Source organism: Oryza glaberrima, chromosome 2 (genome assembly GCF_000147395.1).
Source record: "Oryza glaberrima chromosome 2, OglaRS2, whole genome shotgun sequence".
Lineage (NCBI taxonomy): Eukaryota > Viridiplantae > Streptophyta > Magnoliopsida > Poales > Poaceae > Oryza > Oryza glaberrima.
The window spans coordinates 19,459,327-19,478,324 of NC_068327.1; the positions used below are offsets into that span (position 1 = coordinate 19,459,327).

The 18,998-nt window shown below is 52.2% G+C and overlaps 1 protein-coding gene across 1 annotated transcript; it reads right to left on the reverse strand.

Annotated features, from left to right (window-relative positions):
- Window positions 1-859: 859 nt before the first annotated feature.
- Window positions 860-3,611, reverse strand: LOC127761277 (cysteine and histidine-rich domain-containing protein RAR1). Its single transcript, XM_052285547.1, has 6 exons — window positions 3,374-3,611; window positions 2,212-2,214; window positions 2,053-2,135; window positions 1,739-1,890; window positions 1,342-1,562; window positions 860-1,250 (listed from the first exon to the last, which is right to left on the reverse strand). The coding sequence occupies exons 1-6, from the start codon at window positions 3,515-3,517 to the stop codon at window positions 1,158-1,160; spliced, it is 696 nt and encodes a 231-aa protein (XP_052141507.1). The 5' UTR covers window positions 3,518-3,611; the 3' UTR covers window positions 860-1,157.
- Window positions 3,612-18,998: the final 15,387 nt, after the last annotated feature.

Below are 18,998 nucleotides of genomic sequence, written 5' to 3' on the forward strand. Positions count from 1 at the left end.
ATCTCAACAACGATGAATCCAACATTTGGTGCATGAGGAAGCTGCAGCAGCTGTGATAGGGTGAGGAGAGAACAACCGACAACCAATATAGAGAGAGAATACTGTTGTTTGGAAAAAGAAATAGTAGTAGTAGGATGTGATATATCCTAAAACTACGAACGTGGATAGTCAATAATCTAGATTTATAGTCCTAGGATATATCACATATACTCCTTCCGTTTCACAATGTAAGTCATTCTAGCATTTCCCATATTTATATTGGTGCTAATGAATCTATAAGATTCATTATATTGTGGGAAATGCTAGAATGACTTATATTGTGAAACGGAGGGAGTATATTATATTACACTTCTATTAAGACGGATGGAGTAGGTAAGTTGGTCGAGATGTTGTTACACTGTTAGTGCACTTCATCACATCAAACTGTGGTGTCCTTCGACTCGAGCGCCCAGAGTTACTGGAATTGGACAGCAACACATTGATTCTTGCGGTGTCACAATCCATAGTTTAGTTTTAAAAACTTGTATGCATTAAATCGGACAGAATTGGATCAATTTGATGCCACAGAAAATTTGATAGGGTTGATTTAATTTGATGCCATGTAAAAGTACCGTTGAAGGTTGGGCAAAGCTTTGGCAGCGCCAAATCAGTTGGGAATGATGGAAAAGAAGTGTATGGTTGATGTCAAAGTTAAGTTATTGCTATCAACTTTAGTAGCACAAAATGTTGAGAAACGAAGACACTACCTAATACCCAATTTTGTTGCGTAGGGATGGAAAAAGAAGTGTTTGATATGATAACGAAATCATGTTATTTCTCATATAAACAGAAAGATGGGTGTTACCAAAAGTCTGCAGGATAGCATTTAGATGGAGCATTTGATTTTCTAACTATGAAGAATTGGCAACGAGCCAACGAACGAGACCAAAGTCTCCACACACAATTTCAAGTCCCCGTTTCAGACAAAAAATGAAACACCACGCACACTTTTGCAGCAGTCACACAGAGCACGGTAAAACAGCCTATTCTCGGTATCTTTGCCACACTCCCCAACTCCAAGTAAAATTCTCCATAAAAATTGCACCTTATGCACTACGAGATACAAGAGAACCTTATGCTAATAGGGTTCTTATTCCAAGATGGGGCATGGTGAAAATTCATGCGGCATCAGCATTGTGCCAACCCTTTGTGCACGGAGGGATCTCCATAAATTCATCAAATTCCTTGACATGAATATCACAACATTTCCACTGCAAAAATTTTTAAAAAGATGTCAGAGTCAATGATGGCAAAAATCAAGGAATAGAGCAAAACAACAATAAGTTTGAACCAAAAACATACCCCTCTAATCCTGTCGTGAAAAACTGCAGGTCCTGGATGGTAATCGCATGCTTCATCATGATTATCCTTCTCCTTGTAGGTTTTACCACATCCTTTGTTCTTACAAACCCTAGGCTCATTCAGATCAATTTTTTTCTTTGGTGGTGGAACCGCAGGCTTCTCAACAGGTACCATGTTAGTATCACTGGTAGCGGTTGGTATTTGTGCCTTGGGTTGTGATCCTGAAAATATAGCAGTGCATAATCTGTTAAATTAAAAGTTACGATTTATTCTATCAACACATAAAAATGCATAGGGATGTCAGTCGTTAAAATAATAACGAAACAATCAGCTGTTACACCCAAATAGGGGATCAATCAGTTGTATCCAAGCATTATGCTTATAGACAGAAACTCACCATGGTCAGAGCAAAAGAAACCTTGACGGCACCTTGAGCAAGTATCAGCTCCCACACTCTGCTTCGAAGTCTGGACTGGAACTGCCTTTGATGGTTTAGTAGGAACTGCTTTTGTGATTGGTTTCTCAGTTGTGTGCTTCCCAGTTTTGCACCTACACAGCAGTACAGCATACGATTCATGCATTCATCATGCTTGGTTTTGCTAAAATACACAACAGGCCAGCCCAGATGGTAATGTTCAGGTTGATAGCACATAGTTGACTTATGTTGTGGGTGCATGCTGTGAAAAGGAAATACTAGAGAAGGATCCTTACCCAGGAATAGCCAAAAATAGGCTAAAATCATGGCTTTTTTGCTTACAGCAACTCCACTGTTTCATGCCATCATGAAACATAGGCTGAAAAAAAAATCTTAGAAAATTAACCTATGCATCCTTCTAGAAGTACCCTCTCATGCAAAGAAGAAACACTTACTCCCTGCAAGAAAACCAAAAAAAAAAGGAGACAGTGGTCAGAACACTACAGTGGAAAATTGGAAATAAATATAGTATTTGGCAGTAGACAAGAAACCATATAGAGAGTTAGCAAACATGAGTCTTGTTTAAATATGTTGCTTTATTCATCATTTTCCAAAAAAGAATGGGACCACATTTAGGTATTCTCTTATACTAGCTGTTGTGTATTTCTTCTAGACCAAATGCAGTAAACAAGAGTGTGAATTTGGTGTTTAAATATTACAATGGAATTTGGCATGGCATCACAAAGTTAGCAATGTGATTTGAATCTTTGGAGACAAAAGAAAAGAATTGCTTGATAAAATTAACCATTATTTCTTCCATTGTTATCAAGAGATATTCACAATTGGAAATAGAAGAAGTTGTGAAGAAGTTTTGCAGCAGCTGTTTGTGTACTTAATCCTTTTTTGGTACAACATGGGTATCTGACCCTTAGACACGGTAGGGATTGAAAAAGAGAAAGAGAAAGAGAATGTCATATCTTTATTCCAAATTAATTTTGTTTACTCTCTGAAGGGAAAGGTAGTTCCTTGCCTCTTTTCCTTTTGCTTTTTGTAAATAGTCAGCACTCATGTGAGCCATATCCAAAGGGGAAAAAAATCCCTCGCCACACATCACACACATTGCCCATGATGCCTCATCAAGAGGCAGCTTCAAGGTACCAATATCCTAACCCAAATAAGGGGCAAAAAAAAAAAAACTCCTAATATCACGTGTTTGCGACAACTACAATACCTTTTGCCAATGGCATCAATAACCCTTCTGATTGAATCGTGTAATCCAATCCACTAATCTACTAATCTACTATGAGTGTAGTCCAACATATCTCTATAATCGTGCAATCCAATCCACTAATCTACTATGAGTAATGAGTGCAGTCCAACATATCTCTATATGACACTAAATTTCATTATTGTATATAGAACTCAAATATTCCCCGCTGCCCAATTCGTCCCCAGAAGTTTCCCAAGAGCAGGCGAAGCCCTTGACCCCGCCATTACAGATTCGAACTGCCCAACTTCCCCCTAGAAGAACAGACTCCTCCACTCCCGTAATCCGCGGGGCAATTAGTTAGACCCCATGAGATTTAGAAGGGGAAGAAGGGGAGGAGGAGGACTCACGGAGGGGTGGTATTGGCAGGAGCCGTCGGGGTTGTTGTCGTCGGTGAACGTGGCGTCGCAGCCTATCCGCTGGCACCGCGCCGGCGCCGATGCGGGGGCGGGGGCGGGGGCGGCGGCGCTGGTGGTCTCCGCCTCCGTCGACATCTTCGTCTTCCCCCTTTCTCCACGGACGAGACGAGAGACTTCCGCTGCTGCCGCCGCCGCCTGTGGCCTCTCTAGTCTCTACTACTTCTGCGGCTGGCTCGGTGCACGGGATAAATAAAGGGAGGAGGCGCAGCGCGGTCCGACCCGGACCCGGACCCGGACACGGACGCCCCAGGTCGCTGGGTCGAGCCGTTTTTTGAGTTCGCATCGCACACGGGGATGGTCCGGTGGGGCCGGACCCGGAACCAGCCTAGATGCATGAAAACGGACGGAAACGGTTATTACTCCCTCTAAGTATGCGAATCTAGACATGATATGTACGTTCAACCAAAATCCTTTATATTTAGAGGTGGAGTGAGTAATAAAGTAGGTAGAAGTAAGGCCTTATTTAGTTGGGAAAACTTTTTGGATTTAGTTATCATATCGGATATACGAACATATATTTAAAGTATTAAACGTAGTCTAATAACAAAACAAATTACATATTCAGACGACTTTATTAAGCCTAATTAATTCACCATTAGCAAATGTTTACTGTAGCACCACATTATCAAATCATGGCGCAATTAGGCTTAAAATATATGTCTCGCAATTTACACGCAATCTGTGTAATTGAGTTTTTTTTCCTACATTTAATACTCCATGCATGTGTCCAAACATTTGATGCGACAGCGTGAAAATTTTTATTTTGGGAACTAAACAGGGCCTAAATGGTGGAGGGTTGTGATTGGATGAGTAGTGGAGGTAGGTGGGAAAAGTGAATGGTGGAGGGTTGTGATTGGTTGGGAAGAGAATGTTGGTGAAGAAGTTGTTATATTTTGAGACAAATCTTGAGAGATATAAATTGTTATATTTTAGGATAAAGGCACTATTCTTTTTCGAAATCGGAAACTAGCTTTATCACGTTCGTTTTTTATAATTTTTTCTCAAAATCGGATTTGAAAACCCGAATAAGAAAATAGAATCGAATATAGATACGAAATGAATATGAAACGGAACAAATATAATAACAAATATTTGCTAAATTAACAAATATTTGCTAAATATAAAGGGAAATTCTACGTGACGGTGTCCCGTTCGTACAGGATGGTATCTCTGAGATATCACTTGATACCTGCTAGGTATCGGCGGATACCTCGTGTTCAAACATGATGATACATCTGAGGTATCGCCTGATACTTAGTAGGCGTTCGGACATGATGATACCTCTACGGTATCGCCTGATACCTAGTAGGTGTCGACTGATACTCAGTATAAGTGTGTTGATGTAAAAACACGAGGTCTGGGAGATCTGCTTAATTCCAGTGCAGGTCCAAAAGCTTGCCTTTAGGTGTATGAGCGTGCTAGTTGATTTGATCCTGCAATCAGCAAGAAATAAAGACAAAGAAACCGCGGTTAATTCCATAAACGATAGCCGATCGGCTAGGTGCCGATGACATATCATTTATCTTTGAGCTGATGTCATATATGCATCGATCGACAGTCATTAATAAACAAGAAAGAACTAAATCTACTCGATCGGCTGTAGATATTAACGATATATAGTCCTTATATCGATATATACTTAAATCAAGTGATTAGGATAGATCGGTCGCCATGCCGAGACAGTTTAGATCGAAATATATATTAATAACAAGACTATATATGTTCATAGCATAGCCGATCAGGAAGATCTAGCATGTATCGGCTAATACTCCGATATCACTCTATACTAAGATATTAAAGCGAGTAAAATATATCAAACAGATAGCCTAATATACTTACATGCAACAAGATCTTAACATAAAGGGCAGATTTAACATGTCAATAAAGCTTATAAGATAAATATAGTCAAATCAGATAAGATTGGCTGAAACTTCGATACTACCCTAATCGGCAACCAAAGACAAGCTAGAGATTTAGATTCTAATCACGACTCATAAGGTCAAACTCAACTGATGCAGCTATAAGTATGAAAAGAAGGACAATATCTAGACAATCAAGCCGTTGGATGTGTCATAGAGTGGTGGATATCCTATATAATCTAGGTCAACATCGGTATTTAACCTAATCGGCTGCCTTCTAACAGATTTTAGCCGATTGTAGGTTAGATAACGATATTGCCGAAGATTATATAAGATATATGATAACCCGGTGAATTACATAAACAAGATTAGAGTGTTATGAAGATGGAAGCACTAATCCCGAGAACGCAAGCCGCCATAACAAGTTTTACCTCTTGTTGAAGATCGAAACCGATCCAGCTCAACCCGAAAGCAAGAACTCGTCAAAACAAAACGGAAGTAAAAAGGGTGGCGATGCGCCGAGATTGTATTTGTCGGAGATATGGGCCCGGAGGTATGCGAAGTGAGGGGAATTTACCTTCTCATCCTGTCACCTGACCCTACAGCCTGGCCCTATCCCCGCACCCCGCGACTTGCAGGAGCGGCCAGGGGGCCTCGGGGTGCCACGTCATGCCCCTCGAGCCCTCGCACCACTTTGCCCCGAGGCCCTCGCCCAGCTGCCATCTAGCGGGGGAGCAAGTGGGGAGGGGGCCCAGTCTGAACCACCTTTAATGCGCGCAGTGCCCCAACTGCCCTATGCCGCATTCAATGCAGTAGGGGCAGACGTGCGGCGTGCCCGACTGGCACGCGTCGGTCAGGAATGACCGATCTGTGACCGGCCTGTCGCCGGTCACATCCGACTGGATGGACGGCTGTGCCCCCACGTCGCATCTGCCTCCGGTGGAGTGGAGGTAGGTATGACCCGTCCCATCAGGGCGTCATTCGGAGTTCTCCCCACGAAAGGGCGGCCACCACAAGTCTTCACCTATTAATGAGGGAATGACAGGGCTGTCCCCCGTGTCAGGCGAGGGACGGCGCTGGGCCCCACTCAAGGACAAGCTGTGGCTTAGCTTCCAGGTGAAGGCACGGGTCGAGATCCGGTCAAGGTAGGGTGGGTCCCCACCCAATAGGAGAGTAGGTAGAGACAGTGCATGTGGTATCCCCTTGAGGTATAAAAGGAGGACCTTGCCCACCGAGAAAGGGGATGACTCTCAGAAAACCTGAGCTCTAGGAGAAGGGAAGCAAAGCACTCTTCGGAGTTTAGGAACCTTTGTAACTCTCAGTCTAAATCCCATACACAGGAGTAGGGTATTACGCTTCATAGCGGCCCGAACCTGTATAATCTCGTTGTGCACACGCTAGCTAGCAGCCTTGGGGGTGGAGACGCGATTTCTAGAGGCGGGCCTTTTCCCCCGGCCGAACTCTCGAAAGGGGGATCCCACGATCTCCTGCTAGAGAGGATCACTCCTCGACAGCTGGCGCTCTAGGTAGGGGGATTTCGCGCGCTTCGAAGGGAAGTCGTTTCCTTCCGCCCCAAGTTTTCCTCCGGCCTCGACGATCATGGTCGAGGTTTTGGAGGAAGAGGTGGAGGTGCACACCCCCACTCCTTCCGGGAGTGAGGATGCCAGCGGGAGTCGCGACCCGCGTCACCGCCGACGCAACTCTCGGACTCCGCCCCTCCGCGACCCCCCGCGGAGGGAGGATCCCGCCCGATCGGGTGGCTCGGCCCTCTCCCCGCCTCCGAACGGGGGGAGGCCACGGCACGTCAGAGCGGGCCGCCGCCTGACCTATCGCGATGGCAGCTCGCCCCAGGGCGCGCTTCAGGCGGCGGGAGCCCTCCTGCGGCACCCTCCGATGAACGCGGAGCCGGAGGACCCCGTCCAACGATGGTTGGACGACGTCGCCAACTTGGTCACCACTGCCCAGCGGCAGTTAGCCGCGAGTGGCCGTTCCACCGCCACAGGTACGTCACGTACCTCCACCGCCCTCTCCTCGTCAGCAAGGAGGAGGGCTCGTCGGACAGCCACAGCCTCGAGGCGATCTACGGCCCCAACGTCGTCAGGGGCCTTGGGAAGTCGGAGGCATCATGATAGCCTCTACGGGGAGCAGGACACTCGAGTCAACATCGAGCGTCGCCGAGACGAGCGCCGCGCTGCCCGCATGGGAGAAGGCGCCTCCTCGTCTGCAGTGCCGTGTTCCTCCTCGCACGGCGGCCAGCCCCTCACGTCCACCCCTGGGGAATTGGTTGTAGGGCCTTCGTGGCAAGTCTCCGGAACGTCCGGTGGTCCCTAAAGTTTCGCCCCAACCTCACGGAGAAATATGATGGCAGCATCAATCCCTCCGAGTTCCTCCAAATTTATACCACGATCATTGTGGCGGTGGGAGGGGATGACCGGATCATGGCGAATTATTTTTCCATGGCTCTTAAGGGTCAGGCGCGCGGCTGGCTCATGACCCAGCCCCCCGACACCATCCACTCATGGGAGGACCTGTGCCAGCAGTTCATCACGAACTTCCAGGGCACATACCCCCGTCCGGGGGAGGAGGCGGACCTACATGCTGTGCAGCGGAAGGACGACGAGTCCCTCCGCTCATACATACAGCGCTTCTGCCAGGTCCGCAACACTATTCCGTGCATCCCGGCCCACGCGGTCGTTTATGCATTTTGGAACGGCGTGCGGCACAACCGCATGCTAGAGAAGATCGCCTCCAAGGAGCCTAAGACCACCGCCGAGCTCTTCGAGCTAGCGGACAAGGTGGCTCGGAAGGAGGAGGCGTGGGCTTGGAACTCCCCCAACACCGGTGTGGCGGTTGCGGCTGCCCCCGAGACTGCCCCTCGCTCCAAGCGGTGGGACATGAGGGGCAAGCGGAAGCCGGTCCGCTCTGATGACGAGGGCCACATCCTTGCGGCTGATGGGTCCTCGCGGGCCCCGTGCAAGGAAAAGGCCACCGGTGGCAAGCCGAGCTCCACCGCCCCCTCCGGTGAGGGTCGATTGGCAGACAAGTGGTGCTCGGTGCACAATACTTATCGGCACAGTCTCGCCGACTGCCGCTCGGTCATGAACTTGGCCGAGCGGTTTCGGAAAGCTGATGAGGAGAAGCGGCAGAGTCGACGGGAGGGCAAAGCCCCCGCGACCCCCACCAATGATCGGCGAGAGGAGTCCAAGAAGAAGGCCCCCGCCGATGATGGCGATGACAGCGAGGATCTGGAATTCCAGATACCTCAGGGAACTGTTGCCACTCTTGACGGGGGGGCTTGCGCTCACACCTCCCGTCGTGGATTCAAGGCCATGAGGCGTGAGCTTCTGGCCATCGTCCCGACTCACGAGGCTGCACGGAAGGCATGTTGGTCGGAGGTGAAGCTCACCTTCGATCAGAGCGACCATCTGACGGTGCTTGCTCGGGGTGGGAAGTTGGCTCTCGTGGTCTCCCCGACCATCCACAACGTCAAGATGAAGCGAGTCCTGGTCGATGGGGGGGCCAGCCTGAGCATCATTTCCCCGGCCATCTTCGACGCACTCAAGGCCCCGGGGATGAAGCTCCAGCCATCACTGCTGATCATCGGCGTGACTCTAGGACACACGTGGCCTCTCGGCCACGTTGAGCTCCCAGTAACCATCGGTGACTCCACCAACTTCCGCACCGAGCGGATCGACTTCGACGTGGCGGACCTCAATCTGCCCTACAACGCGGTCCTGGGCAGGCCTGCGTTAGTGAAGTTCATGGCCGCCACCCACTACGCCTACCTCCAGATGAAGATGCCGGGCTCTAGTGGCCCCATCACCGTCTTTGGCGATGTCAAGGTCGCCCTCGCCTGCGCGGAGCAGCGCGCCGACAACCTGGCGGTGGCCACGGAGCCGCAGGCCTCGGAGGCCTCTGCGTCCCGCGCCTCCAAGAAGCACCTCACCTCGGCTGCCGAGGTGCCCGTCAAGGAGATCCCCCTTAGCGATGATCCGTCCAAGACCGCCAAAATTGGCGGGACCCTGGACGCCAAATAGGAAAGCATGCTCGTCTCCTTCTTGCGGGCAAACTCCGACGTCTTTGCATGGAAGCCGTCGGACATGCCCGGGGTAACCAGGGAGGTGATCGAGCACCGCCTCACCGTGCGGCCGGACGCGCGACCCGTCCGGCAAAAAGTGCGACGTCAAGCCCCGGAGCGGCAAGCCTTCATCCGAGAGGAGGTGGCGCGGCTCCTGGAGGCTGGCTTCATCCGCGAGGTTATCCATCCGGAGTGGCTAGCAAACCCAGTGGTTGTCCCGAAGGCCAACGGCAAGCTCCGGATGTGCATCGACTACACGGACCTCAACAAGGCATGCCCTAAGGATCCCTTCCCTTTACCACACATAGATCAGATAGTCGACTTCACTGCGGGGTGCGACCTTTTGTGTTTTCTAGATGCCTATTCTGGGTATCACCAGATCCGCATGGCTAGGGAAGATGAGGAAAAAACTGCCTTCATTACTCCCGTGGGCACCTTTTGTTATACAACTATGCCTTTTGGTTTAAAGAATGCAGGCCCTACTTTTCAGCGTATGACTCGTATTACTTTAAGTAATTAGATATGGCGCAATATAGAGGCGTATGTTGATGAACTGGTGGTAAAGACGCGCCACCAGGACACGTTGTTGCAGGATTTGGCCAAGACTTTTGACAGTCTTAGGTCCACACGCATGAAACTGAACCCCGACAAGTGTGTGTTCGGTGTGCCGGCGGGCAAACTCCTCGGTTTTCTAGTCTCCTCCCGAGGCATAGAAGCTAATCTCGAGAAAATACGCGCGATAGAGAGGATGCATACAATATAACTAGTCTCCTCCCGGGCCGTTTGTGTGGACGGAGGAAGCAGAGCAAGCTCTCAATCAGCTGAAAGCTTACCTCACCTCCCCCCCCATCCTAGTAGCCCCAGGGCCAGAGGAACTGTTGCTGCTCTACTTGGCTGCGACCTCCCACGCGGTGAGTGCCGTCCTTGTAGTTGAACGCGATGAGGGTGACCCGCATTGCGAACCCGGCTATGGGAAGGGACCAGGGGCCCCCTTGACTGGTGATGGCCTGTCGGAGCCCAGAACTAACAACTTGGATCCGACTAAGATAATGTACCAATCCCTGGATCAGTAAATATTGATACATACAATATAACTGGTTCTTCATTGCATATGTTAAAGTTTTACAATACTAAGGGTTTTACAATAATAGGTACTCACCTAACTAATTAATACACAACGGAAGTTTCTATACATTCTGACTAGGAAGGTATAACCTTTATGGATTCTCTAAGTTATCGGGGTCATCGTAGTAATAGTCATAAGGGTCCTTCTCTTGACCCAAATCTGAAAAAGGGGTTATAAGAGCAAGGATGAGTATTCACAATACTCAGCAAGTTATCATGGAAATATGTTATGCATTGACATATAGTAGGGTTCTTTGCAAAAAGCAGTACTAGACAATCTGGAAGAGTTATAGCAAGAATTTATAAAACATATAGACTTTAGATTTCTAACCAGGGTACTATATGAGTCCCGGTACTCAACTCCATGAGTACGACTATTTGAATAGTTTCAAAGATATTCTACTGCAGCAGATGTACGCTTTACCCGCAGTCCACGACTTGCTGATAATCATCGGCTTTAGTCATGGCCCAGTATTAAGTCATTAAAAATTATGGCACCTATTCCATGAACTTATATCCTTATATGCTCTGAACGTATTGTTAACAGCAGCAAGAGGAGTTCTGGCGTTTCCGAGATATTTAAGGGGAACTGATCATATGACACCACATCATCTCGATCAGGGTTTAGAAATATACCATATAGTTTATACTCGAGTATCACAAACAATTTACCTGTACATAGTAATGGTTAAAGTTGCCCTTCGCGGCTATAGTTGCCTCCTGCGCGAGGACTTAAAAATAAGAACCACTATACAGAGGTGCCATATTGCTAATTAACATAATAACTAGGTCTGTTCCCATTCTAGAAACTACGGTCGTACCCGTTCGTTCGACATAAGTACCTGGTAAAACTTATATCGATCGAGACAGTACTAGCCACCCGGAAGTCAACCAAATCTTACGTACTGTCCCAATCTAAGTATAAGGTATTTTAACCAGATTGTAAGCAAAGTAAGCAATACTAAATTATCTGGGTTTCTATGATTAATTTATGCATGGAAAATAGAATATTGAGTATAAGGCTATAAATAAATAATTTATAAAATATAGGCTTAAATGATCAAAAGGTATATGGTAACTTGCCTTGCTCGATGTCCTGAGATTGATTGATATTATCTATTGAGTCAGAAGAATCCTCAAGACCTAGGTTTAGACATATATAAAATTTAAATTCAAAAGAAATTCAAATAAAATCCAAAAATATGAAAAATAGAGAAAATAAAATAAAATGCAAAGATAGCAAAAAGGGGCTCAAAAGATAGAGAACGATTTTAGAAGAATATTGGTCCAAGTTTCACTGGAATTGGATTTATATTTTAAAAGATATGGGCTTCTAAAGTTTGAAAATCAAATAAATGTGAAATGGCACTGTGTGCGGGTCCCACCTGTCAGTCTCTCTCTCTTCTCTTCTTCTACCTCCGGCCGATCCCCAAAAGCGGCCGGCGGCGCTAGGGTTGGTGATTACGGCGGCGATGGAGGGGGGAAAGTGGTTGCAGCCGAGGAGGGGAGGGAGCTAGGGTTCTCCGGCAATGGCGAGCGGCGGCAGAGGGATTAATTTGATATGTGGATGGCCTAGCGGCTAGGGCGGCGGTGGCACGGTTAGGCCGTGATGGTGATCAAGATGATATGAGTTAGACATGGCTAGGGGAGGGGTTCTAGAGCATCTACGAGGTACCTAGATGAATTCCGATAGCTTGCCAAACCTTTGGCAAGGCGTGGAGGGTAGTTGCCGACGAGCGCCTCCATAGGCAGCGGCCGTGCTCACGTCGGCAGCCCAGAGGGCGACATGATAGTGCAAAGTGATTGCTAAAATGGAATCTAGGGAGTATGTAGATGGTTAAAACAGAAGAACTCATCGAGATATGCCGAGATGAAGGATTGCGGCCGGAAAAACTTCTCGGCGGCGAAGAACAGAGCAGCGCGGGGCGGCGATGCTCGGCTCGACGCGGCGAGGTTAAACTCGATGCAGGGCTTCGGTTAGGGTCTACTATGCTAGAACATGGTTGATATAAGGTGTTCTAAGGGATATTTAGGGCGGAGGATGGATGGAGGGGTGTGGAGTCGATCGCGCACAAGGTGTTCGACCGACGGGCGATGGTGGTTGATGGAATGGATAGGGGAAGCAGAGCTTCGAGGTTGTGGGGCTATGGTTGTTGATGATCGATGATGGACAAGGAAGGTATTGGGGTCCTATTTATAGGGCTGGGAGGAATGGATGAGCTCGAGCACCGTCATCGCCATGGATGAGCTCGAGCTTTGGATATGGCTAGGGCGGCAGAGGCTGTGAGAGGGCGGCCAAGATCAATTTGAGTGGCGGGAGGCCACGTTTGAATACTTACCGGCGAAGAATTGGCTTGACCGTGTGTGAATTCGGCTGGCGACGTGTTAGCGCCAATTTGGGCGCAACGCGCGGCAGCGGCGAGGGTGAAAACGGTCGACTCGGGGGTGAATGGTTTGAATTGTGAGAGGGGAAACCACCGTCTATCTTCAATCCAACCGTGCGACAAGAATTGGCGCGATTCACCCCGGGTAGAAGCGAAATCGCACTCGGTGGTTGCTTTGGACGAGCGCGCACGGCGTCGAGCGGCGATTTCTTGCGGCGGTCGTCGTCCCGGCTTTGTTGTCGTCAAGATTGGTACGCTGACGACGGTCTGAGGGCGTCGGACGGGTGACGGTGCGCCAAGGTGGTTGGGCACGTGCGATCCCCAGAGACCGACGCGCGGCGGCTCGGCGCGCGGCAAAGTCGGACGCCAGGACGGCACGCGCAAGGGGGAGGAGAAGGCCAACTAAACCACGGTTTTTGAGTGGGATGTTGTCCCCTAGGATCAAATCTAAACTTTGCACAAGATTGGGTAGTGGTTAGGCTGCTCTAGCTGGGCTGGGCATTTCATCGAGCACCTTGTGTGCGATGAACAATGAATTTCAGAATTTTTGAATATTTCCCTAGAAAAGATTTGAATTTAAACTATCAATTTGGATAGGTTTCACTAGGGTTTGGAGTAAAGTAAATCCTCACTAATATTAGGGTAAGCTAAGGAAATAATCTATAGTTTGAAATTTGAGAAAATTTGCTCAAATTCACTAAGGTTTGGAATAAAGGGAATAATTAGAGTAAGTTAGTAGGGTTCTAAAGAAGTAATACTTGAACCAAATTAAGAATCAAGTAGATTTTTAAAATACACTAATTTAATCAAAAGACAGCATGATGCAGTCAAATTTTAGTTTAAGATTTGAGGATGTTGCATGGCCCCTCGTTCCCGGACGGCTCGGTGCCCGAAGCCCCTGACCCCCGGGAGGGCCCCGAGGCCCCCATTTGAGGGAGAGAGGCTCTGACGGTTGCCCCTGAGGCCTGTCATCCCGAACTAGTCCGGGATCCCCCCGGGGCCACTGAGCTCGGGCGCCTCGGGGCAGTTGCCCCTGACAGCAAGGACCGGCCCCACCGAAAGGTGCAGCGGCCCGTCTACTTTGTCAGTGAGGCACTCCGAGACGCGAAAACCCGATACCCGCAGGCACAGAAGATGCTTTACACAGTCTTAATGGCCTCAAGGAAGTTGCGCCATTACTTCCAAGCGCATCAGGTTTCCGTCGTAACGTCTTACCCTCTTGGCCAAATCTCGCACAACCGAGAGGGCACCGGTCGGGTCGTGAAGTGGGCCATCGAGCTTGCTAAGTTCGACGTGCACTTCAAACCGCGACACGCGATCAAAAGCTAGGTTCTGGCTAACTTCATCGCAGAATGGACGCCGTGGATGACCCTCTTCCGTCCGATCTTCCCTCCCTCCCCGGAGACGGTGGAGACCCGAGCGCCGACATTCGCGCCGGGCACTGGGTTATGCGCTTGCTCCCTCAACCTTCGTGGTGCGGGGGCCGGAGTCACGCTAACTTCGCCAACCAGGGATGTCCTCAAGTACGTCGTTCGGCTCGATTTCCGAGCCACGAACAATATGGCAGAGTATGAAGGACTCCTTGCAGGGTTGAGGGCGGCGGCCGGAATGGGCATCCGCCGCCTCCTAGTCCTAGGTGATTCCTAGTTAGTCGTGAATCAGGTCTCCAAGGAGTACCAGTGCACCGACCCACAAATGGATGCATACGTCCGTGAAGTACGACGTATGGAACGCCACTTCGACGGACTCGAGCTCCGGCACGTTCCCCGACGCGACAATGCAATCGCTGATGAGTTGTCGCATATCACGTCGGCGCGAGCCCCACTCCCTCCGGGGACCTTCGAGGAAAGGCTCGTGCAGCCGTCGGCACATTTAGACCCCCCGAGGGACCCCGACGCCATGACCTCCGCCCCGAGCCCCGACAGCCCGCGGGCCTCGGGGCCCGAGGGGATCGACCCCGACCCCCCTCGTCACGTCGCCTGGATGACTGACATCCGGGCATATCTCGACAATAATACTCTTCCTGAGGATCGCGCAGAAGCTGAGAAGCTTGCGCGTATCTCTAAGCGGTACGTGCTCGTAGAAGGGACCCTCAACCGACGGGCCGCCAACGGGATACTCTTGAAGTGTATTTCTCGGGAACAGGGCGTCGAGCTCATTGCCGACGCTCATGAGGGTGAGTGTGGGGCACATTCCGCCTCACGCACATTAGTCGGTAAAGCCTTCCGACAAGGTTTTTACTGGCCGACCGCGTTGCAAGACGCCCAGGAATGGGTGCGACGATGCAAGGCGTTCCAGTTCCACGCTAAGCAAACCCACCAGCCGGCCCAAGCCTTACAGGTCATCCCGCTCTCTTGGCCTTTCGCAGTTTGGGGGCTAGACATCCTTGGACCGTTCAAAGCGGCTCGAGGCGGGTATCAGCACCTGTATGTCGCCATCGACAAGTTCACCAAGTGGCCCGAGGCTTACCCGGTTGTCAAAATCGACAAGCATTCCGCCCTCAAGTTCATCAGGGGCATCATGTCCCGGTTCGGGGTGCCCAACCGTATCATTACAGATAATGGCACCCAGTTCACCAGTGAGCTGTTCGGCGACTATTGCGACGACATGGGCATCAAGCTATGCTTCGCCTCGCCCGCCCACCCCAAGAGCAACGGCCAAGTCGAGCGAGCCAACGCAGAAATCTTCAAGGGCCTCAAGACTAAGACGTACAATGTCCTGAAGAAGCACGGGGATTCGTGGCTTGAAGAGTTGCCCGCTGTGCTGTGGGCAAACCGGACCACTCCAAGTCACGCCACAGGAGAAACCCCCTTTTTCCTGGTGTGTGGCGCCGAGGCGGTCCTACCTTCGGAGCTTTCCTGGGTTCGCCTCGTGTCGCGCTGTACAATGAGGCCACCCGGGATAATCTCCGCCGCGACGATCTTGACTACTTGGAAGAGCGGAGGAGGCGCACGGCCCTGCGGGCGGCGCACTATCAACAAAGCCTGCGACGCTATCATCAGCGCCACGTCCGAGCCCGATTACTACAAGTTGGCGACCTCGTCCTACGCCGCATACTGTCGCGCTTGGGGCTAAGCAAGCTCTCACCAATGTGGAAGGGCCATACAAAGTGATCGGCGTTCCCCGGCCAGGCTCTGTTCGGCTAACCACGGAGGATGGCACGGAGTTGCCTAACCCCTAAAATATCGAACACCTCTGCCGCTTCTATCCATAGCGTCGCGATTTTTTGCTTTCCAGGAGCTCGGGCCAACCCCCGCACAACCCCTCGGCTTGTGCTGGCTTGACCGGGGGCTACCACTGTGAATTACTTTGTATCTTTTTCCCTTTCCAAGCAATAAATTTTTTTCCCGCCTAAAGTGGAGGCCGTTACGTGCCTTTTTTCTTACTCTTTCCTCTGGCTCGTCCTGGTTCAAAGGACATTTCGCACTTACTCCGAACCCTAAGTGGCATTGGGCGACCTAAAAACCGCCGAAAGGGAGCCTAATCGCGGGCCGCGCCCCGGGGGCTTGGATGGGCCTACGCACGGCCGTCCCCGACCCCCGGTCGTCGTAGCCTCGGTCTGGCCAGTCCCGCTGGGCGGCTCCCTCGGGGCTACGGTCTTTCTCCTCACCACTTAGGTATCGCGGACCAAGCGCGGATTTACCTTTTCACAGGAACGAGCCCGAGGGGGGATGGGGTAAAAACGGCAATTCGGTCACAGGGAAGTTAATTGAATATTTTTGCTCTTGTTTTTCTTCTTTCCTTGCCGCAGGCATTCAATGGAGAAAGCAAAGGGGTAGAAAGTGCGAAGGGGAAGCTTTATTTATAGACAAGATGGCATGATGGCCTAAAGATAAGAAGTGTTCACTGCAGGCACATAACAGAAGGAAATTAAAAGCGGGGATGATCACGGAGTGCCCGAGCCCCTGAGGCCGGCGCCGCTGACCACGTCGTCCCAGTCCTCGCCGCCGATGTCGTCACCACCGTCTCCGCTCCCGCTCTCCTCGTCCGGAGGTGAACCGAGGGGCCGACCCCTCGAAATTAGAGACGATCGTGTCGGCCGCCTCCCGGACTTGCTCCCGAGCCCTTGCTTAAGTCCCCGGGGGGAAATCCTCGAGTGCGCGCCATGGGACGAAGTCGGGGTCACGTGCTTGGTGGCTTGCGAGGACCAATTCCACCGCAGCCCGCGCCAAGGAAGCCAATGACGATTTCACGGTCTCGCCGACCTCCTCCTCCAGCCTCTCCAGATCCGCCGCCAGCCCGTCCAGCCGGATCGCGAGTGCCAGCTGTGTGGGAGGGAGCTTCCTATCCCGGCGTACGGAGATGCCCACTCGGCGCCCCGCACGCTCCAGCCGATCGACGGCATCGGAGAGTTGCCCGGGTCTGATCTCGTGGGTAAGGCGGAGGGCCGCGATCTCCCAGCCTGGTCTTGCACCAAGCGCCCTAGGTCAGCAAGGGTGCTCTGAGCCGCGGTAAGCTGGCTCACCAACTCCGCACCGCTGGGCTACCCGCCGCCGCCAGGTCCTTCTCCCGGGCTTCCAGCTCAGAAGCCCTCGCTGCCATCGCCGCGCGCTCGGCATGAGCACTCTTCAGATGCCGAGCCTCGCGCCCGGCGACGGCCTCCTCGTGTTTCGCGAGTTGCTCGCCCAGCCGGCGCCGCCACCTCACGGCGGTTCACCTCGGCTTTGCGCTCGGCAAGCACGGCGTCCCGTTCCCGGCATACCTCTTCCCAGAGCTGTAGCTCCTCCGCGCGACGGGCCGCCAAAGCTTTCGCAGCGAGGGTGGTCCGTTCACGCTCGGCTGCGGCCTCCTCACGAAGACGAAGGGAGGCCTCCGCCTCCGCCGCCGTTCTCTCGTGGGCGGCCAAGGCGGACTCCTGCTGGTCTAGCAAATGCGCTCGCTCCTCCAGCGCCTGAGCTCGCCCCTCCAGCTCCTGGGCTCGCTGCGCCTGATCCCGGCTGCGCATGTCCTGCTCGCGCTGGTTCCGGTCGAGGACCTCGATACGCTGACGAATCGTGGCCTCAAACTCCTGCGCAGAGCGGGCGCGCTCATCCAAGGCCTTGCGTTCGGCCTCGAGTGCCGCCGTCCGAGCCTGCAATGAGGCGTCGGCCTCCGATGCCCGCCGCTCTTGGGCGGCAGCCGCGACAAGGACACCGCGGGCGTTTTCGACCCTCTTCGCTAGGTCCTCGGCATGGGCTTCGTACTGCAAGCGGATGTCACCCAGCGCCTCATCCAGGACACTTGAGGCGATCAGTGCCGCCTGCCGCTCTTCCTCCGTGTCCCGCATGACAGAGTCCAGCGTCTCCTCGCACGCCTGGATCTCTGCCAGTTGGGCTTGGCACATTTTGCGCCCCACCTCCACCACGTCATCCACGGCGCGGCGCCCCTCGTCAACCCGCGCGCGGTCCGCCGCGAGCTATGCCCACTCTGCCTCCAGGGCCGCCCGCTCCTCCGCCAGGGCTTGAACTTGGGCGTTGAGACCCTCCCGGACGGTGGAATCGGCAGCGACGAGCACCTGCAGGAGCGGCTCCATACTTGCCGGAGTCGGAGAAGGGAAAGTTGCGGTCCGCCCCCGGGACGACGGAGTGCTGCTGGATCCCCCGCGAGACGGGGTGCTCCTCTCAACCCCTCTCCCGCGCGGCCAGCCCCGAGGGCGCCCCAAATGCAAGGAGGAGCGGCTGTTCCTCTCGCCCCCCGTTTCGGGCCCTCGGGCAGACTCGGCTTCGGCCTCGGCCTCGGGTGCGCCCCCAGTTTTGGCCTCGGCCTCGGCCTCAGGGCCGCCCCCAGCCTCGGCTTCCGGGCCGCGACCCCCTCGGCCCCGCTCCCGGGTGGCGCTCTACACGGGTCTGAGCCTCGGAGTCGCCCCCGGGAGGGACGCCGCCGCCGCTGTCGCTCGCGGCAGGTCGTGTCCCAGCTGTGGTGGACTCGGGGCCAGACCCGGTGTGCGGCCCGTGGGCCCCGCCGGAAGGCTGTGAAGGCCCCGTGGCGCTCGATTGGCCGAGCCCGGGCCGCTTCGGTCGCTCGGACTTTGACCCCTGCAAAGGGTCGGACGCTGAGACCCCTTGGGAAGGAATCTCGCTATAGAAGAACCCTGATCGCGTTAACAAAGAAAAAGAAGAGGAAGGAACAAG